This window comes from Carcharodon carcharias, chromosome 9, assembly GCF_017639515.1.
Source record: "Carcharodon carcharias isolate sCarCar2 chromosome 9, sCarCar2.pri, whole genome shotgun sequence".
Taxonomy (NCBI): Eukaryota; Metazoa; Chordata; class Chondrichthyes; order Lamniformes; family Lamnidae; genus Carcharodon; species Carcharodon carcharias.
Window position 1 is genome coordinate 55060995 of NC_054475.1, and position 19466 is coordinate 55080460.

Genomic DNA, 19466 nt, shown 5'->3' on the forward strand with positions numbered 1-19466 from the left:
ATACTTATACTTCTATTTCCTTTACCAGAAAATATATTAAATATTTACTCTAACATCTGGTATGTTTACTTTGGCACCATTCAGCAGCTGCATTCAAATACAACTATTTTCTTTTCTATCAAAAATACTGCCTGTGTTATGACATTCGATTTGATGACTGCGATGAAGACAGCTTCTCACTTCTATATTTCTGTTTCAAAGTCACAATAGGCAAAAAGTGGGTGATACATTTGTGATGACCACTTTCATTAATAATTGTTATTAATTATTAACTCTCAGAATGCCAACAAGTTCGAGGAAATGACAATCACTGAGCCAACAGCTTTAATTTATCAGTCTACACACTGAAGTGCAGAAACATTATTACAGTTAAAAAAACTGATTAAACATGATTAATATTCTTTCAAATGCGAAGGCAAGCCTGATCATCCCATCAACTCCATTTTCTATCCATTTTTAGCTTCAGATGAGACATGGCAGAAAGCTATTTTAAGGTGAATCTAAGTGCCATCAGGTAAATTTAATAACTACATTTTCTTCATCTGATTTTTCCCTTCTCATGGTTCCCAATATTCATTCTAGAGGTTGCAGCAAGTTTTCACAAACTGCATGCTCATTGGCTAAAAGCTGAATTTCTTTTATAAGGACAGTTGGGTAAGAATGGATTGTGCACTTCCCATTTCAGGCATCTTGTGTCACCACTGGGTGCAGCATAGCAAAATGCTTAACAAAATTTCCAGCTCTAAAAATGAGCCCATCAGTGTGGAATTTCTCCTTACATTCCAACATTTTCCATATCAGTCATCCTGTGGCCTTCTAAATGAGACTGCCAACTAGGACCAAATATGGGACAGTTTTGTTCTGTGTACTAGTGACTGCTCAGAGATTGTTCAACACATTTCATACAGAATCCATAAGGCTAATAGAGGAGTCTTGCACCTTTTCGCTCTGGGATGGATTAAGTCTCAGAGGTGAAAGGTAAGTGACTAACCCCCTGTACCAAATTTTTTCCAAACCTGGCATTAAAGGTTTTGTATCAGTGGTGATGGGGAATGAATGTTTAAGATGGTGAACGGGGTGCCAATCAAGTGGCTGCTTTGTCCTGAATGGTGTCCAGCTAAGAGTGTTGTTGGAGCTGCACTCGTCCAGGCAAGTAGAGTGTATTCCATCACACTCCTGACTTGTGCCTTGTAGATGGTGGACAAGCTTTGGGGAATCAAGTGGTGAGTTGCTCTCTGCAGAATCCCTAATCTCTGACCTGTTCATGAAGCCACAGTATTTATATAGCTGGTCCAATTCAGTTTCTGGTCAATGGTAACCCTCAAAATGTTGATAGTGGGGGATTCAGCAATAATAATGCCTGGATGAACATCAAGGGGAGATGGTTAGATTCTCGCTTGCTGGCGATCATCATTGCCTGGCAGTTGTGTGGTCCAAACACCACTTGCCACTTATCAGCCCAAGTCTGAATGCTGTACAAATCTTGATGCATGTGGTTATGGGCTGCTTCAGTATCTATGAAATTGTGAATGGTACTGCATAGTCATTAGAGAACATGCCCACTTCTCATCTTCTGTTGAAGGGAAGGTCATTGATGAAGCAGCTGAAGATGGTTGGGCCTAGGACACTACCCTGAGGAATTCTTGGGATTAAAATGATTGGCTTCTCACTGCCTTAACCATCTTCCTTTGTACTAGGTATGACCCCAGCCAGTGCAGTTTTCCCCAATTTTGCTCAGGTTCTTTGATGCCATACTCAGTCAAATGCTGCCTTGATGTTAAGGACAGTCATTCTCACTTCATCTTGAATTCAGCTTTTTTGTCCATGTTTGGACCAAGGCTGTAATGAGGTTTGGAGCCGAGTGGCCGTGACAGAGCCCAAACTGAGTACTGGTGAGCGGGTTATTGCCGAATAAGTACTATTCGATAGCGCTGTTGACAACAACTTCCATCACTTTGCTGACAATTGAGAGTAATGTCATGTCCATAAGACATGAAAGAGATCATATACTGTGTAAATCAAACCTTACTTTCTGCTTATTTAAAATTGGACTTTGCTGGTCAAGGATCATGGTTGCTACAGGTCACACAACTTGCAAGTTGGCTACAGTTGTGGAAAATTCCAACAGTAATTACAAGACAAAGCTCAACTCTCATCTTTGTGGAATCTCTCACCTATCATTGTGTGGACCAGTTACCATCAACAAAACAAGGGAGCAGCAGATGGTCAGTATCCCCAGGCTGGACGTATTATAAAGAGAGAGCCTTTGAAACTCATTATCCCTGCAGAGGTGCTAATAACCACCATCTATCTCTTAAAATGAATAATGGACCAGAGGATAGAAACTCACTGCTACCCTGAAACCTCAATGGGCAACCCCATATGACTCCTTTGGTTTTTGGAAAGTTTTAATATTACATTCCTGAACTACCAAGTCAGTCTGCTGTTAAAACATCCAGCTTGTCAACAAGAAAGCCGGACTCCAGGCTGACAACATAGCCTGCCTCAAATCTAAACCACCTTGAAGCTTGGATCTCTGTAAAGTGGACCAAGTACCAAGATACAACCCTCATCTTGCTGCACCATCACCAACTTTGAAAGAATTCGACAATTCCTGCTTTCTTCAGCTAGCTGAACCCATCTGAACTTTAACTCCTACGTGATGGAACCCTCACTGGGCTCTGACATTCACGTGAATTAATATCCATATCTTTGGTTTTCTTTATTTTGTAAAGTTATTCCTAGTTGTAAAACTCTTTTCTTTCCTATCTCCTGCTTGTGTATGTATGTAGCTGTGATGACCATTCTTGGGTTTGAATGTATAAGTAAAAAATACTTCTGATTTAACCCTAAAGGGAGTTTTCTGCGAGTCACATTAAATTGACTTCACAGAACAGAGGGTTTGGGGAAACACGCCACAGCTCATTTCAAAAATTAAAACACCTCTGCTTATGGACAGATGGCGAGAAAAATAAAGGAGTTCAGTTTGCCTCTCTCCCTTGTCTGTAACAATAGGCTGATGGGGCACTAATTGGCCAGATTGTATTTGTCCTTTTTATGGAAAGGATGTACCTTGGCAACTTTCTGCATTGTCAGGTAGATGACAGTGTTATGGCTGTACTGGAACAGCTTGATTAAGCTCTGGAAGTTTTCAGTACTACAGCTGAAAGAGTGTCAGGGCTCATGACCTTTGCTGTATCCAGTGCCTTCAGCCGTTTCTCGATATCATGTTCAGTGAATCAAATTGGCTGATGACTGGTGCCTACAATGATGGCAGCCTTAGGAGGAGGCCAAGATGGATCATCCACTTATCACCTTTGGCTGAAAATGGTTGTAAATGCTTTATCTGGGCTTTTGCAGTATGTACTGGGCTGAGAAACGGGCATGCAGACACAAGACTACACTGGGACGTAGACTGAGTGAGGAGTTGGGAATTTGGTTCAGGTGGGAATTTGGGGCAGAGGGATAAAGAAGTGCTCCTTCTTCTACTTTTTTTTTAGCCTTGGTGAGTTTCCTTTCTTGTCTCCAAACTAGGTGAGTGCAACCTTATACTACTTTATCTGTGTAAACTATTAACTAATTGACTAGTTAAATAAGTTTGGACAGAAATGGCAGGGCCGGTGGTGTGCTGTGACTGCAGTATGTGGGAATTTGTGGAATGCACTGTAATGCCAGACAGCTGCATCTGCAGAAAGTGTCTGCAGCTTAGGCAACTCGGCTCTGAGTCGCTGAGCTGGAATCTGAGTTGCGGACAATGTGCGGCATCAGAGAGGGGAGTGTTACCTGGACACTTTGTTCCAGGAGGCAGCCACTCCCCTTAGGGTAGGCAGAACCTTAGAGTTTGTCAGTGGCCAGGGACAGGAGGGTGTGACTGCAGTCAGGCAGGTAAGGGGAACTAGTGATGGAGGAGCATCAGCCCCTGACATTGTCCAACAGGTACAAGGTGCTTGCTACCATGTGGATAAGGAGAAGGACTGCAAGGTGGATGAGTGGACTGGCCATCGCACCACGGTGAAGGATACTATTCAAGTGCGGTGAGCAAAGAGGAATGTGGTAGCGATGGGAGACAGTCTAAACAGGGGGATAGGTACTGTTCTCTGCAGTCGAGAGCGTGAGTCCAGACCTGCATTGCGTGCCCGGTGCCAGGGTTAAAAACATCTCCTCTGGGTGGGAAAGGAGCTTGCAGTGGGAGGGGGAGGATCCAGTGATCATGTCCATGTAGGTACCAACAACATAGATAGGACTATGAAAGAGGTTCTGCATAGGGAGTATGAGTAACTAGGGGCTAAATTAAAAAGCAAAGCCTCAAGGCCACGAGCAACTTGGTATGGGGTGAATAGAAAGATGAATGTGTGGCTCAAAGATTGGTGTGGAAGAAATGGGTTTCAATTCACGGGGCACTAGCATCAGTACTGGGGAAAACGGGAGCTGTATTGTTGGCATGGTGTGCACCTGAACTGTGCTGGGACCAGTGTTCTGGCAAATTTCATAACTAGGGCGGTAGAGAGAACTTTAAACTAAATATGGGGAGGAGGGATCATGTGAGAGGAGAAATAGTAAAGGGAAACAATAAAGCAATGAAACAGGACAGAGTGCCAGAGTGTGACAGGAAAGAACAGAACATACAACAGAACAATTGTAAGAGTTCATCAGCAGGTGAAGCTGAAAATGGTAAAAAAAAGTTTAAGGCCCTGTATCTAAATGCATGCAGCATTTATTACAAAAGGGAGGAATTGTTAGCACAGATAGAGATAAATATGTATGACCTGATGGGCATTACAGAGACACAAGGTGACCAGGGCTGCGACCTGAATGTTGATGGATATTTGACATATTGGAGCAATAGGAATCTAAGAAAAGGTGGCAGGGTATCTCTGTTAATTAAGGATGGCATTAGTTCAGTACTGAGAGAGGACATTAGCTTAAAAAATGTAATATCAGTTTGGGTTGAGATGAGAAATAGTAAAGGTACGAGTTCACTTGTGGGAGTAGCTTATAGGTCCCCTAACAGTAATTACACTGCATGACAGAGCATACAGGAAGAAATAAATGGGGTGTGTAAGAAAGTTTACCATGATAATCATGGGTGACTTGAATCTAAATGTAGATTGAGAAAATCAGATTGACAAGGGTGGCCTGGAAAATTAGTTCATAGAGTAATTTTGGGGCAATTTCTTAGAGCAGTATGTTCTAGAGCCAACCAGGGAGCAGACTATCCTAGACCTGGTAATATGCAATGAGACAGGATTAATCAATAATCTCATAGTAAAGGAGCCTCTACGGACAGTGATCACAACATTATAGAATTTCACGTTCAGTTTGAAATGGAGAACTGTGGGTCTATGACTAGTGCTTTAAACCTAAATAAAGATAACTATGAGAGTATGACGGCAGAGTTCGCTAAGGTGAACTGGGAAACTAGGTTAAAAGGTAGCACAGTAGAGTTGCAATGACAAACTTTTAAGGAGGTACTTAATAATGCTCAGAGTGAGAAAGAATGGCTCTTTGAGAAGGATGCATCATCTGTGGCTCACTAAGTAACTCAACGATAGTATTAAATTTAATAAAAACACTGTAGGAATCTACAAAGATTAGCAGTAGGTCAAAGGATCGGGCACATTTTAAGAACCAGCAGTGACTAAAAAGATAATAAAAAGGCAGAAAGCAGAGCACGAGAGAAGGCTAGCTAGGAATATAAAAACAGATAGTAAAAGTTTCTACAAACATTTGAATAGGAAAATGGTAACTAAAGCTAGTGTTTCCCCGCCAGGGAATAAGTCTGAGAAATTGATAATGGAAAACAAAGAAATGGCAGAGGTGTTGAACAGGTATTTTGTCTCTGTCTTCACAGTAGAGGACTTAGAAAACACCCCAATGATTCTTGAAAATCAAGATGTGATAGAGAGAGATTAATGCAATCACTATCAACAAGGAAGGGTGTTATAAAACTATTAGACCTAAAGGCTGACAAGTTCCCAGGACCAAACGGCCTGCATTCTAGAGTCTCAAAAGAAGTGGCAGCAAAGATAGCAGATGTATTGGTTACAACCTTCCAAAATTCCTTACATTCGGAAAAGGTTCCAGCAGATTGGAAAATAGCTAATGTAACACCTTTTATTCAAGAGAGGGAGGTAGAAAGCAGGAAACTATAGGCCAATTAGCCTAACATCTGTCACAGGGAAAGTGCTAGAGCTCATTATTAAGGAGGTTATAGCAGGATACTTACATAATCACAATTTGATCAGGCACAGCTTACAAGGCTATCTGATTTAACTGATCAGTTTGAGTTTTTGACAAAGTAACATTCAAGGTGGATAAAGGGGAACCAGTGGATGGGGTACACTTGGATTTCCAGAAGGCATTTGATAAAGTACCACATCAAAGATGCAAGATAACACAAGATAAAGCACATGGTGTCGAGGTTAACAAATTAGCATGGAAGAAGGATAGGTTGGCGAAAGGGAAGCAGAGAGTATTGATAAATGGGTCTTTCTTGGATTGGCAAGAGGTAACTAGTGGATGCCACAGGGCTCAATGGGGGGACCTCAACTATTTACAATCTATATCAATGACTTGGATGAAGGGATTGAATGTATGGTAGCTAAATTTGCCGATGACACCAAGATAGGCAGGAAAGTAAGTTGTCAGGAGGAGGTAAAGAATCTGCAAAGGGATATAGACAGGCTAAGTGAGTGGGCAAAAATTTGGAGATGTCGTATAACGTGGGTAAATGTGAACTTGTTCACTCTGGCAGAAAGAGTAGAAAAGCAGTATACTATTTAAATGATGAAAGATTGTAGAACCCGGTAGTACAGATGGGTCTAGGTGTCCTGGTACACGAATCACATAGTTAGTATGCAGGTTCAGCAAGTGATTAGGAAATGGAATGTTGGCGTCTATTGCAAGAGGAATGGAATACAAAAGTAGTGAGGTTTTACTACAGCTGTACAGGGCCTTGGTGAGACCACATCTGGAGTACTGTGTGCAGTTTTGGCAGTCTTATTGAAAAATATATATAATTCCTTTAGAAGCAGTTCCGAGAAGGTTCGCTGGGCTCATTCCTGGGATGAAGGGCTTATCTTGGGAGGAAAGGTTGAACAGGTTAGGCCTACACACATTAGAGTTTAAAAGAATGAGAGATGATCTTATTAAAGCATAAAAGATCCTGAGGGTACTTGATAGGGTGGATACCCAAAGCATGTTTCCTCTTGTGGGGGAGGCTAAAACTAGGGGGCAGAGTTTTAAAATAAGAGGTCTCCCTTTTAAGACAGATGAGAAAAAATATTTTCTCCCGAAGAGTCATTGGTGTATGGAATTCTCTTCCCCAGAAAGTAGGGGAGGCTAGGTCTTTGAGTTTATTCAAGGCAGAATTAGACAGATTTTGTTAGGCAAGGGAGTCAAGAATTAGGGGGCAGACAGGAAAGTGGAGCTGAGACCACAACCAAATCAACCATGATCTTATTGAATGATGCAGCAGCCTTGAATGTTCCCATCATTAAGGATGTGGATATTTTTGGAGCATCCTTCATTGGTTAGTTGTTTAATTGTCCATCATCATGCATGACTGGATGTGGCAGGACTGCAGAGCTTTGATCTGGTTGTGGGATTGCTCAGCTCTGTCTATTGCATCCTGTTTCCATGTCCCAAATGCAATTCCTGGCCTGGGAATCTCACCAGGTCAAAAGTACAAGTGCTACAATTGGCCTCAGTGCCTTTGGACTAGCAGTTCAGAAGAGAGGGAGAAAGAAAAAAAATTTAATCGAACTCCCACTCTGCCAATGTCCAACTACCTATTTTAAGAAATGCATGCATCAACTTGGCAAATATATCAGGTTTGGTTATGATTTCTCTTATGGTTTAATAACCTGACAACACTCACTTGTCATGGCCCATACATTAAGAATGATGATACGGATACAGTATTTATGGAATCATTCTCCAACATGAGTCAGCATCTACAGGACAAAGAGGGATTTTTTCCCCAATGTTTTTAAGTTTAAAGTCAAAATATAAAGTCTTTACTATCACGTCATTTAAAGGGTAGGTTTATTTGCATATATAGTCTTTGCACACAATGCAGAGTTTCTAAGATTTACTGCTCCAAAGACCCCTTTAACAATTAATAATTGGCCAACTAAACAGGTCAGTTTAACCACTCATTCACAACCTAGATTATACCCAGTATAAATTATATTCTTAATTTTTTAAACCATGCATTCATAGTATAAAAACCATTTTTTAAATAAATCTATTTTTGTACTACGTATAATTTACATATAGCCAAATGCATGTTCTGGATGACTGAACTTCAAGTAGCTAAAACATAGGTGTGCTGTCATCTGCTGGGTTGCATAGTCACCTTTATGAAGTCCCTTCCAGATTTAACTTTCCATTCTGATTCATATACATTCAAGTAAGTCCCTGGACCTAAAACAAAGAACATACACATTACTCAAACTGAAGAGCACAGAAATGAAACAAATTTCACAGTCTGCATATTCACCACTGCAAAAAATCCAACACGCTATTGCATCTTGCTCATTTGGTATATATCACCTATATATATTGTGACCCTATAATCCTTCTTAAGCATCGTTGTTTTCACTATAAAAACAGCTTATTGTTCTAGAAAGCACAAAGTTCCCGAGTGCTACACAATGAAAACAAGCATGGACAAAGGATCACATATGAAAAAAGTGAGGAGGATAGGGCGAGGGTGCACGGTGGTGGTGGAGAGAGAGAGCGAGAGGGAGAGAGCAAAGAGAGTTGGAGGGAGGACGAAGGGGAGAGAGAGAGGCCATGAAGGAAGGGCGGGTGGGTGTGCAGGGTGAGGGGGAGGAGTGTGAGACACAGCATAAGGGAGGAAGAAGAGAGAATGGAAGAGGGCATGCAAAGGTAGGAGGGGAAGAGAGGTGCACAGGAGGAAGGGGGGAAACAGAGGGGGCATGTTGGGGAGGAGGAGAGAAGGCATGCAGTGAGAGGGATGACGGCGAGACAGGGCACGCAGCAGGAGGGACCTGGGGAACATGGAGGAGAGAGAGCGAGCGCGCAGGGCGGAGCTGAGCGGGTGGGGAGGAAGAACGCGCAGGGCGGAGCTGAGCGGGTGGGGAGGAAGAACGCGCAGGGCGCAGCTGAGCGGGTGGGGAGGAAGAGCGCGCAGGGCGCAGCTGAGCGGGTGGGGAGGAAGAGCGCGCAGGGCGGAGCTGAGCGGGTGGGGAGGAAGAGCGCACGGAGCGGGCGAGAGAGCGCGAGAGAGAGCGGGCGAGAGAGCGCGAGAGAGAGCGGGCGAGAGAGCGCGAGAGAGAGCGGGCGAGAGAGCGCGAGAGAGAGCGGGCGAGAGAGCGCGAGAGAGAGCGGGCGAGAGAGCGCGAGAGAGAGCGGGCGAGAGAGCGCGAGAGAGAGCGGGCGAGAGAGCGCGAGAGAGAGCGGGCGAGAGAGCGGCGAGAGAGCGGGCGAGAGAGCGCGAGAGAGAGCGGGCGAGAGAGCGCGAGAGAGAGCGGGCGAGAGAGCGCGAGAGAGAGCGGGCGAGAGAGCGGGCGAGAGAGCGGGCGAGAGAGCGCGAGAGAGAGCGGGCGAGAGAGCGGGCGAGAGAGCGGGCGGGCGAGAGCGGGCGAGAGCGGGCGAGAGCGGGCGAGAGAGAGCGGGCGAGAGAGAGCGGGCGAGAGAGCGGGCGAGAGAGAGCGGGCGAGAGCGGGCGAGAGAGAGCGGGCGAGAGAGAGCGGGCGAGAGAGAGCGGGCGAGAGAGAGCGGGCGAGAGAGAGCGGGCGAGAGAGAGCGGGCGAGAGAGCGGGCGCGGGCGAGAGAGAGCGGGCGAGAGAGAGCGGGCGAGAGAGAGCGGGCGAGAGAGAGCGGGCGAGAGAGAGCGGGCGAGAGAGAGCGGGCGAGAGAGAGCGGGCGAGAGAGAGCGGGCGAGAGAGAGCGGGCGAGAGAGAGCGGGCGAGAGAGAGCGGGCGAGAGAGAGCGGGCGAGAGAGAGCGGGCGAGAGAGAGCGGGCGAGAGAGAGCGGGCGAGAGAGAGCGGGCGAGAGAGAGCGGGCGAGAGAGAGCGGGCGAGAGAGAGCGGGCGAGAGAGAGCGGGCGAGAGAGAGCGGGCGAGAGAGAGCGGGCGAGAGAGAGCGGGCGAGAGAGAGCGGGCGAGAGAGAGCGGGCGAGAGAGAGCGGGCGAGAGAGAGCGGGCGAGAGAGAGCGGGCGAGAGAGAGCGGGCGAGAGAGAGCGGGCGAGAGAGAGCGGGCGAGAGAGAGCGGGCGAGAGAGAGCGGGCGAGAGAGAGCGGGCGAGAGAGAGCGGGCGAGAGAGAGCGGGCGACAGAGAGCGGGCGAGAGAGAGCGGGCGACAGAGAGCGGGCGAGAGAGAGCGGGCGAGAGAGAGCGGGCGAGAGAGAGCGGGCGACAGAGAGCGGGCGACAGAGAGCGGGCGACAGAGAGCGGGCGACAGAGAGCGGGCGACAGAGAGCGGGCGACAGAGAGCGGGCGACAGAGAGCGGGCGACAGAGAGCGGGCGACAGAGAGCGGGCGACAAGAGAGCGGGCGACAAGAGAGCGGGCGACAAGAGAGCGGGCGACAAGAGAGCGGGCGACAAGAGAGCGGGCGACAAGAGAGCGGGCGACAAGAGAGCGGGCGACAAGAGAGCGGGCGACAAGAGAGCGGGCGACAAGAGAGCGGGCGACAAGAGAGCGGGCGACAAGAGAGCGGGCGACAAGAGAGCGGGCGACAAGAGAGCGGGCGACAAGAGAGCGGGCGACAAGAGAGCGGGCGACAAGAGAGCGGGCGACAAGAGAGCGGGCGACAAGAGAGCGGGCGACAAGAGAGCGGGCGACAAGAGAGCGGGCGACAAGAGAGCGGGCGACAAGAGAGCGGGCGACAAGAGAGCGGGCGACAAGAGAGCGGGCGACAAGAGAGCGGGCGACAAGAGAGCGGGCGACAAGAGAGCGGGCGACAAGAGAGCGGGCGACAAGAGAGCGGGCGACAAGAGAGCGGGCGACAAGAGAGCGGGCGACAAGAGAGCGGGCGACAAGAGAGCGGGCGACAAGAGAGCGGGCGACAAGAGAGCGGGCGACAAGAGAGCGGGCGACAAGAGAGCGGGCGACAAGAGAGCGGGCGACAAGAGAGCGGGCGACAAGAGAGCGGGCGACAAGAGAGCGGGCGACAAGAGAGCGGGCGACAAGAGAGCGGGCGACAAGAGAGCGGGCGACAAGAGAGCGGGCGACAAGAGAGCGGGCGACAAGAGAGCGGGCGACAAGAGAGCGGGCGACAAGAGAGCGGGCGACAGAGAGCGGGCGACAAGAGAGCGGGCGACAGAGAGCGGGCGACAAGAGAGCGGGCGACAGAGAGCGGGCGACAGAGAGCGGGCGACAGAGAGCGGGCGACAGAGAGCGGGCGACAGAGAGCGGGCGACAGAGAGCGGGCGACAGAGAGCGGGCGACAGAGAGCGGGCGACAGAGAGCGGGCGACAGAGAGCGGGCGACAGAGAGCGGGCGACAGAGAGCGGGCGACAGAGAGCGGGCGACAGAGAGCGGGCGACAGAGAGCGGGCGACAGAGAGCGGGCGACAGAGAGCGGGCGACAGAGAGCGGGCGACAGAGAGCGGGCGACAGAGAGCGGGCGACAGAGAGCGGGCGACAGAGAGCGGGCGACAGAGAGCGGGCGACAGAGAGCGGGCGACAGAGAGCGGGCGACAGAGAGCGGGCGACAGAGAGCGGGCGACAGAGAGCGGGCGACAGAGAGCGGGCGACAGAGAGCGGGCGACAGAGAGCGGGCGACAGAGAGCGGGCGACAGAGAGCGGGCGACAGAGAGCGGGCGACAGAGAGCGGGCGACAGAGAGCGGGCGACAGAGAGCGGGCGACAGAGAGCGGGCGACAGAGAGCGGGCGACAGAGAGCGGGCGACAGAGAGCGGGCGACAGAGAGCGGGCGACAGAGAGCGGGCGACAGAGAGCGGGCGACAGAGAGCGGGCGACAGAGAGCGGGCGACAGAGAGCGGGCGACAGAGAGCGGGCGACAGAGAGCGGGCGACAGAGAGCGGGCGACAGAGAGCGGGCGACAGAGAGCGGGCGACAGAGAGCGGGCGACAGAGAGCGGGCGACAGAGAGCGGGCGACAGAGAGCGGGCGACAGAGAGCGGGCGACAGAGAGCGGGCGACAGAGAGCGGGCGACAGAGAGCGGGCGACAGAGAGCGGGCGACAGAGAGCGGGCGACAGAGAGCGGGCGACAGAGAGCGGGCGACAGAGAGCGGGCGACAGAGAGCGGGCGACAGAGAGCGGGCGACAGAGAGCGGGCGACAGAGAGCGGGCGACAGAGAGCGGGCGACAGAGAGCGGGCGACAGAGAGCGGGCGACAGAGAGCGGGCGACAGAGAGCGGGCGACAGAGAGCGGGCGACAGAGAGCGGGCGACAGAGAGCGGGCGACAGAGAGCGGGCGACAGAGAGCGGGCGACAGAGAGCGGGCGACAGAGAGCGGGCGACAGAGAGCGGGCGACAGAGAGCGGGCGACAGAGAGCGGGCGACAGAGAGCGGGCGACAGAGAGCGGGCGACAGAGAGCGGGCGACAGAGCGGGCGACAGAGAGCGGGCGAGAGAGCGGGCGACAGAGAGCGGGCGACAGAGAGCGGGCGAGAGAGCGGGCGACAGAGAGCGGGCGAGAGAGCGGGCGAGAGAGCGGGCGAGAGAGCGGGCGAGAGAGCGGGCGAGAGAGCGGGCGAGAGAGCGGGCGAGAGAGCGGGCGAGAGAGCGGGCGAGCGAGCGGGCGAGCGAGCGGGCGAGCGAGCGGGCGAGCGAGCGGGCGAGAGAGCGGGCGAGCGAGCGGGCGAGCGAGCGCGAGAGAGAGGGAGGGAGCGAGCGCGAGAGGGAGGGAGCGAGCGCGAGAGAGAGGGAGGGAGCGAGCGCGAGAGAGAGGGAGGGAGCGAGCGCGAGAGAGAGGGAGGGAGCGAGCGCGAGAGAGAGGGAGGGAGCGAGCGCGAGAGAGAGGGAGGAAGCGAGCGCGAGAGAGAGGGAGGGAGCGAGCGCGAGAGAGAGAGGGAGCGCGAGAGAGGGAGCGCGAGAGAGAGGGAGCGCGAGAGAGAGGGAGCGCGAGAGAGAGGGAGCGCGAGAGAGAGGGAGCGCGAGAGAGAGGGAGCGCGAGAGAGAGGGAGCGCGAGAGAGAGGGAGCGCGAGAGAGAGGGAGCGCGAGAGAGAGGGAGCGCGAGAGAGAGGGAGCGCGAGAGAGAGGGAGCGCGAGAGAGAGGGAGCGCGAGAGAGAGGGAGCGCGAGAGAGAGGGAGCGCGAGAGAGAGGGAGCGCGAGAGAGAGGGAGCGCGAGAGAGAGGGAGCGCGAGAGAGAGGGAGCGCGAGAGAGAGGGAGCGCGAGAGAGAGGGAGCGCGAGAGAGAGGGAGCGCGAGAGAGAGGGAGCGCGAGAGAGCGAGCGCGAGAGAGCGAGCGCGAGAGAGCGAGCGCGAGAGGGAGCGAGCGCGAGAGAGAGCGAGCGCGAGAGAGAGCGAGCGCGAGAGAGAGCGAGCGCGAGAGAGAGCGAGCGCGAGAGAGCGAGCGCGAGAGAGAGCGAGCGCGAGAGAGGGAGCGCGAGAGAGAGGGAGCGCGAGAGAGAGGGAGCGCGAGGGAGAGCGAGCGCGAGGGAGAGCGAGCGCGAGGGAGAGCGAGCGCGAGGGAGAGCGAGCGCGAGGGAGAGCGAGCGCGAGCGAGCGCGAGCGAGAGAGCGAGCGCGAGTGAGCGAGCGCGAGCGAGAGAGCGAGCGCGAGCAGAGAGCGAGCGCGAGAGAGAGAGCGAGCGCGAGAGAGAGAGCGAGCGCGAGAGAGAGAGCGAGCGCGAGAGAGAGAGCGAGCGCGAGAGAGAGAGCGAGCGCGAGAGAGAGAGCGAGAGAGCGAGAGCGAGCGCGAGAGAGCGAGAGCGAGCGCGAGAGAGCGAGAGCGAGCGCGAGAGAGCGAGAGCGAGCGCGAGAGAGCGAGAGCGAGCGCGAGAGAGCGAGAGCGAGCGAGAGCGCGAGAGTGAGCAAGATATCGCGAGAGAGCGAGAGAGAGAACAAGAGTGACAGCGAGCGCGAGAGAGAACGAGAGCGAAAGCGAGAGCGAGCGCGAGAGAGCGAGCGCCAGAGAGCGAGCGCGAGAGAGCGAGCGCGAGAGAGCGAGCGCGAGAGAGCGAGCGCGAGAGAGCGAGCGCGAGAGAGCGAGCGCGAGAGAGCGAGCGCGAGAGAGCGAGCGCGAGAGAGCGAGCGCGAGAGCGAGCGCGAGAGCGAGCGCGAGAGCGAGCGCGAGAGAGCGAGCGCAAGAGAGTGCGAGCGCAAGAGAGTGCGAGCGCGAGTGCGAGCGCGAGAGTGCGAGCGCGAGTGAGCGAGAGCGAGAGCGAGCGCGAGAGAGAGCAAGAGAGATTGAGAGAGAGCGAGAGAGCAAGAGCGACAGCGAGCGCGAGAGCGAGAGAGCGAGAGCGAGAGCGAGCGAGAGAGCAAGAGAGATTGAGAGAGAGCGAGAGAGAGAGCAAGAGCGAGAGCGAACGCGAGAGAGCGAGAGCGAAAGCGAGAGCGAGCGAGCGAGCGAATGAAATATCGAGAGAGAGCGAAAGAAGCGATAGAGAAAGAGCGACAGCGAGCGCGAGAGAGAACAAGGGCGAAAACGAGAGCGAGCGAGCGAGAGAGAGCGAGAGAGAGCGTGAGCGAACGCGAGAGAGCGAGCACGAGAGCGAGCGCGAGAGAGCGAGCGCGAGAGAGAGAGCGAGCGCGAGAGAGAGAGCGAGCGCGAGAGAGAGAGCGAGCGCGAGAGAGAGAGCGAGCGCGAGAGAGAGAGCGAGCGCGAGAGAGAGAGCGAGCGCGAGAGAGAGAGCGAGCGCGAGAGAGAGAGCGAGCGCGAGAGAGAGAGCGAGCGCGAGAGAGAGCGAGCGCGAGAGAGAGAGCGAGCGCGAGAGAGAGAGCGAGCGCGAGAGAGAGAGCGAGCGCGAGAGAGAGAGCGAGCGCGAGAGAGAGAGCGAGCGCGAGAGAGCGAGAGCGCGTGAGAGCGAGCGCGAGAGAGAGAGCGAGCGCGAGAGAGCGAGCGCGAGAGAGCGAGCGCGAGAGAGCGAGCGCGAGAGAGCGAGCGCGAGAGAGCGAGCGCGAGAGAGCGAGCGCGAGAGAGAGCGAGCGCGAGAGAGAGCGAGCGCGAGAGAGCGAGCGCGAGAGAGCGAGCGCGAGAGAGAGCGCGAGAGAGCGAGCGCGAGAGAGCGAGCGCGAGAGAGCGAGCGCGAGAGAGCGAGCGCGCGAGAGCGAGCGCGCGAGAGCGAGCGCGCGAGAGCGAGCGCGAGAGGGCGAGCGCGAGAGGGCGAGCGCGAGAGAGGGCGAGCGCGAGAGAGAGCGAGCGCGAGAGAGAGCGAGCGCGAGAGAGCGAGCGCGAGAGAGCGAGCGCGAGAGAGCGAGCGCGAGAGAGAGAGCGCGACAGAGAGCGAGCGCGAGAGACGGCGAGCGCGAGAGAGGGCGAGCGCGAGAGAGGGCGAGCGCGAGAGAGAGAGCGCGAGAGAGAGAGCGCGAGAGAGAGAGCGCGAGAGAGAGAGCGCGAGAGAGAGAGCGCGAGAGAGAGAGCGCGAGAGAGAGAGCGCGAGAGAGAGAGCGCGAGAGAGCGAGCGCGAGAGAGCGAGCGCGAGAGAGAGAGAGCGAGCGCGAGAGAGAGAGAGCGAGCGCGAGAGAGAGCGAGCGCGAGAGAGAGCGAGCGCGAGAGCGAGCGCGAGAGCGAGCGCGAGAGAGAGCGAGCGCGAGAGAGAGCGAGCGCGAGAGAGAGCGAGCGCGAGAGAGAGCGAGCGCGAGAGAGAGCGAGCGCGAGAGAGAGCGAGCGCGAGAGAGAGAACGAGAGAGAGAGCGAGAGAGAGCGAGCGCGAGAGAGAGCGAGAGCGTGAAAACGAGAGCGCGAGCGTGAAAACGAGAGCGCGAGCGTGAAAACGAGAGCGCGAGCGTGAACACGAGAGAGAGCCCGAGAGCGAGCGCGAGAGAGCGAGCGCGAGAGAGAGAGCGAGCGCGAGAGAGAGAGCGAGCGCGAGAGAGAGAGCGAGCGCGAGAGAGAGAGCGAGCGCGAGAGAGAGAGCGAGCGCGAGAGAGAGAGCGAGCGCGAGAGAGAGAGCGAGCGCGAGAGAGAGAGCGAGCGCGAGAGAGAGAGCGAGCGCGAGAGAGAGAGCGAGCGCGAGAGAGAGAGCGAGCGCGAGAGAGAGAGCGAGCGCGAGAGAGAGAGCGAGCGCGAGAGAGAGAGCGAGCGCGAGAGAGAGAGCGAGCGCGAGAGAGAGAGCGAGCGCGAGAGAGAGAGCGAGCGCGAGAGAGAGCGAGCGCGAGAGAGAGCGAGCGCGAGAGAGAGAGCGAGCGCGAGAGAGAGAGCGAGCGCGAGAGAGAGCGAGCGCGAGAGAGAGAGCGAGCGCGAGAGAGAGCGAGCGCGAGAGAGCGAGAGCCCGAGAGAGCGAGAGCGCGTGAGAGCGAGCGCGCGTGAGAGCGAGCGCGAGAGAGCGAGCGCGAGAGCGAGCGCGAGAGAGCGAGCGCGAGAGTGAGCGCGAGAGAGCGAGCGCGAGAGAGCGAGCGCGAGAGAGCGAGCGCGAGAGAGAGCGAGCGCGAGAGAGAGCGAGCGCGAGAGAGAGCGAGCGCGAGACAGAGCGAGCGCGAGAGAGCGAGCGCGAGAGAGAGAGCGAGCGCGAGAGAGAGAGCGAGCGCGAGAGAGAGCGAGCGCGAGAGAGAGAGCGAGCGCGAGAGAGAGAGCGAGCGCGAGAGAGAGCGAGCGCGAGAGAGAGCGAGCGCGAGAGAGAGCGAGCGCGAGAGAGAGCGAGCGCGAGAGAGAGAGCGAGCGCGAGAGAGAGAGCGAGCGCGAGAGAGCGAGCGCGAGAGAGAGAGCGAGCGCGAGAGAGAGAGCGAGCGCGAGAGAGAGAGCGAGCGCAAGAGAGAGCGAGCGCAAGAGAGAGAGCGAGCGCAAGAGAGAGAGCGAGCGCGAGAGAGAGAGCGAGCGCGAGAGAGAGAGCAAGCGCGAGAGAGAGCAAGCGCGAGAGAGAGCAAGCGCGAGAGAGAGCAAGCGCGAGAGAGCGAGCGCGAGAGAGAGAGCGAACGCGAAAGAGAGCGAACGCGAAAGAGAGCGAACGCGAAAGAGAGCGAACGCGAAAGAGAGAGCAAGCGCGAGAGAGAGCGAGCGCGAGAGAGAGAGCGAGCGCGAGAGAGCGCGAACGAGCGCGAGAGCGAGCGAGAAAGAGCGAGCGCGAGAGAGAGCGAGAAAGAGAGCGAGAAAGAGAGCGAGAAAGAGAGCGAGCGCGAGAGCGAGCGCGAGAGAGAGCGCGAGAGAGAGCGCGAGAGAGAGCGCGAGAGAGAGCGCGAGAGAGAGCGCGAGAGAGAGCGCGAGAGAGAGCGAGCGCGAGAGAGAGCGAGCGCGAGAGAGAGCGAGCGCGAGAGAGAGCGAGCGCGAGAGAGAGCGAGCGCGAGAGAGAGCGAGCGCCAGAGCGAGAGAGCGAGCGCCAGAGCGAGAGAGCGAGCGCGAGAGACAGAGCGAGCGCGAGAGACAGAGCGAGCGCGAGAGACAGAGCGAGCGCGAGAGACAGAGCGAGCGCGAGAGAGCGAGCGAGCGCGAGAGAGCGAGCGAGCGCGAGAGAGCGAGCGAGCGCGAGAGAGCGAGCGAGCGCGAGAGAGCGAGCGAGCGCGAGAGAGACAGCGAGCGCGAGAGAGACAGCGAGCGCGAGAGAGACAGCGAGCGCGAGAGAGAAAGCGAGCGCGAGAGAGAAAGCGAGCGCGAGAGAGCGAGCGCGAGAGAGCGAGCGCGAGAGAGCGAGCGCGAGAGAGCGAGCGCGAGAGAGCGAGCGCGAGAGAGAGAGCGAGCGCGAGAGAGAGAGCGAGCGCGAGAGAGAGAGCGAGCGCGAGAGAGAGAGCGAGCGCGAGAGAGAGCGAGCGCGAGAGAGAGAGCGAGCGCGAGAGAGCGAGCGCGAGAGAGCGAGCGCGAGAGAGAGCGAGCGCGAGAGAGCGAGCGAGCGCGAGAGAGCGAGCGAGCGCGAGAGAGCGAGCGAGCGCGAGAGAGCGAGCGAGCGCGAGAGAGAGAGCGAGCGCGAGAGAGAGAGCGAGCGCGAGAGAGAGAGCGAGCGCGAGAGAGAGAGCGAGCGCGAGAGAGAGAGCGAGCGCGAGAGAGAGCGAGCGCGAGAGAGAGCGAGCGCGAGAGAGAGCGAGCGCGAGAGAGAGCGAGCGCGAGAGAGAGAGCGAGCGCGAGAGAGAGAGCGAGCGCGAGAGAGAGCGAGCGCGAGAGAGAGCGAGCGCGCGAGAGAGAGCGAGCGCGCGAGAGAGAGCGAGCGAGCGCGAGAGAGCCAGCGAGCGCGAGAGAGACAGCGAGCGCGGGAGAGACAGCGAGCGCGAGAGAGACAGCGAGCGCGAGAGAGACAGCGAGCGCGAGAGAGAGCGAGCGCGCGAGAGAGAGCGAGCGCGCGAGAGAGAGCCAGCGAGCGCGAGAGAGACAGCGAGCGCGAGAGAGACAGCGAGCGCGGGAGAGACAGCGAGCGCGGGAGAGACAGCGAGCGCGAGAGAGACAGCGAGCGCGAGAGAGACAGCGAGCGCGAGAGAGAAAGCGAGCGCGAGAGAGAAAGCGAGCGCGAGAGAGAAAGCGAGCGCGAGAGAGCGAGCGCGAGAGAGCGAGCGCGAGAGAGAGAGCGAGCGCGAGAGAGAGAGCGAGCGCGAGAGAGAGAGCGAGCGCGAGAGAGAGAGCGAGCGCGAGAGAGAGAGCGAGCGCGAGAGAGAGAGCGAGCGCGAGAGAGCGAGCGCGAGAGAGCGCGAGCGCGAGAGAGCGAGCGAGCGCGAGAGAGCGAGCGAGCGCGAGAGAGAGAGCGAGCGCGAGAGAGAGAGCGAGCGCGAGAGAGAGAGCGAGCGCGAGAGAGAGAGCGAGCGCGAGAGAGAGAGCGAGCGCGAGAGAGAGAGCGAGCGCGAGAGAGAGAGCGAGCGCGAGAGAGAGAGCGAGCGCGAGAGAGAGAGCGAGCGCGAGAGAGAGAGCGAGCGCGAGAGAGAGCGAGCGCGAGAGAGAGAGCGAGCGCGAGAGAGAGCGAGCGCGAGAGAGAGAGCGAGCGCGAGAGAGAGAGCGAGCGCGAGAGAGAGAGCGAGCGCGCGAGAGAGAGCGAGCGCGCGAGAGAGAGCGAGCGCGCGAGAGAGAGCGAGCGCGCGAGAGAGAGCGAGCGCGCGAGAGAGAGCGAGCGCGCGAGAGAGAGCGAGCGCGCGAGAGAGAGCGAGCGCGCGAGAGAGAGCGAGCGCGCGAGAGAGAGCGAGCGCGCGAGAGAGAGCGAGCGCGCGAGAGAGAGCGAGCGCGAGAGAGAGAGCGAGCGCGAGAGAGAGAGCGAGCGCGAGAGAGAGAGCGAGCGCGAGAGAGAGAGCGAGCGCGAGAGACAGAGCGAGCGCGAGAGACAGAGCGAGCGCGAGAGACAGAGCGAGCGCGAGAGACAGAGCGAGCGCGAGAGACAGAGCGAGCGCGAGAGACAGAGCGAGCGCGAGAGACAGAGCGAGCGCGAGAGACAGAGCGAGCGCGAGAGACAGAGCGAGC

The 19466-nt window shown here is 56.3% G+C and overlaps 1 protein-coding gene across 2 annotated transcripts in view; it reads right to left on the minus strand.

Annotated features, from left to right (window-relative positions):
- LOC121281934 (AT-rich interactive domain-containing protein 2-like) overlaps window positions 1-19466 on the minus strand; it is a 298430-nt gene that overhangs the window by 97375 nt on the left and 181589 nt on the right. For both annotated transcript variants that reach the window (XM_041195162.1, XM_041195161.1), the window contains exon 6: window positions 8360-8427. In XM_041195162.1, coding sequence (XP_041051096.1) covers window positions 8360-8427 — 68 coding nt within the window. The remainder of the gene's footprint in view (window positions 1-8359; window positions 8428-19466) is intronic.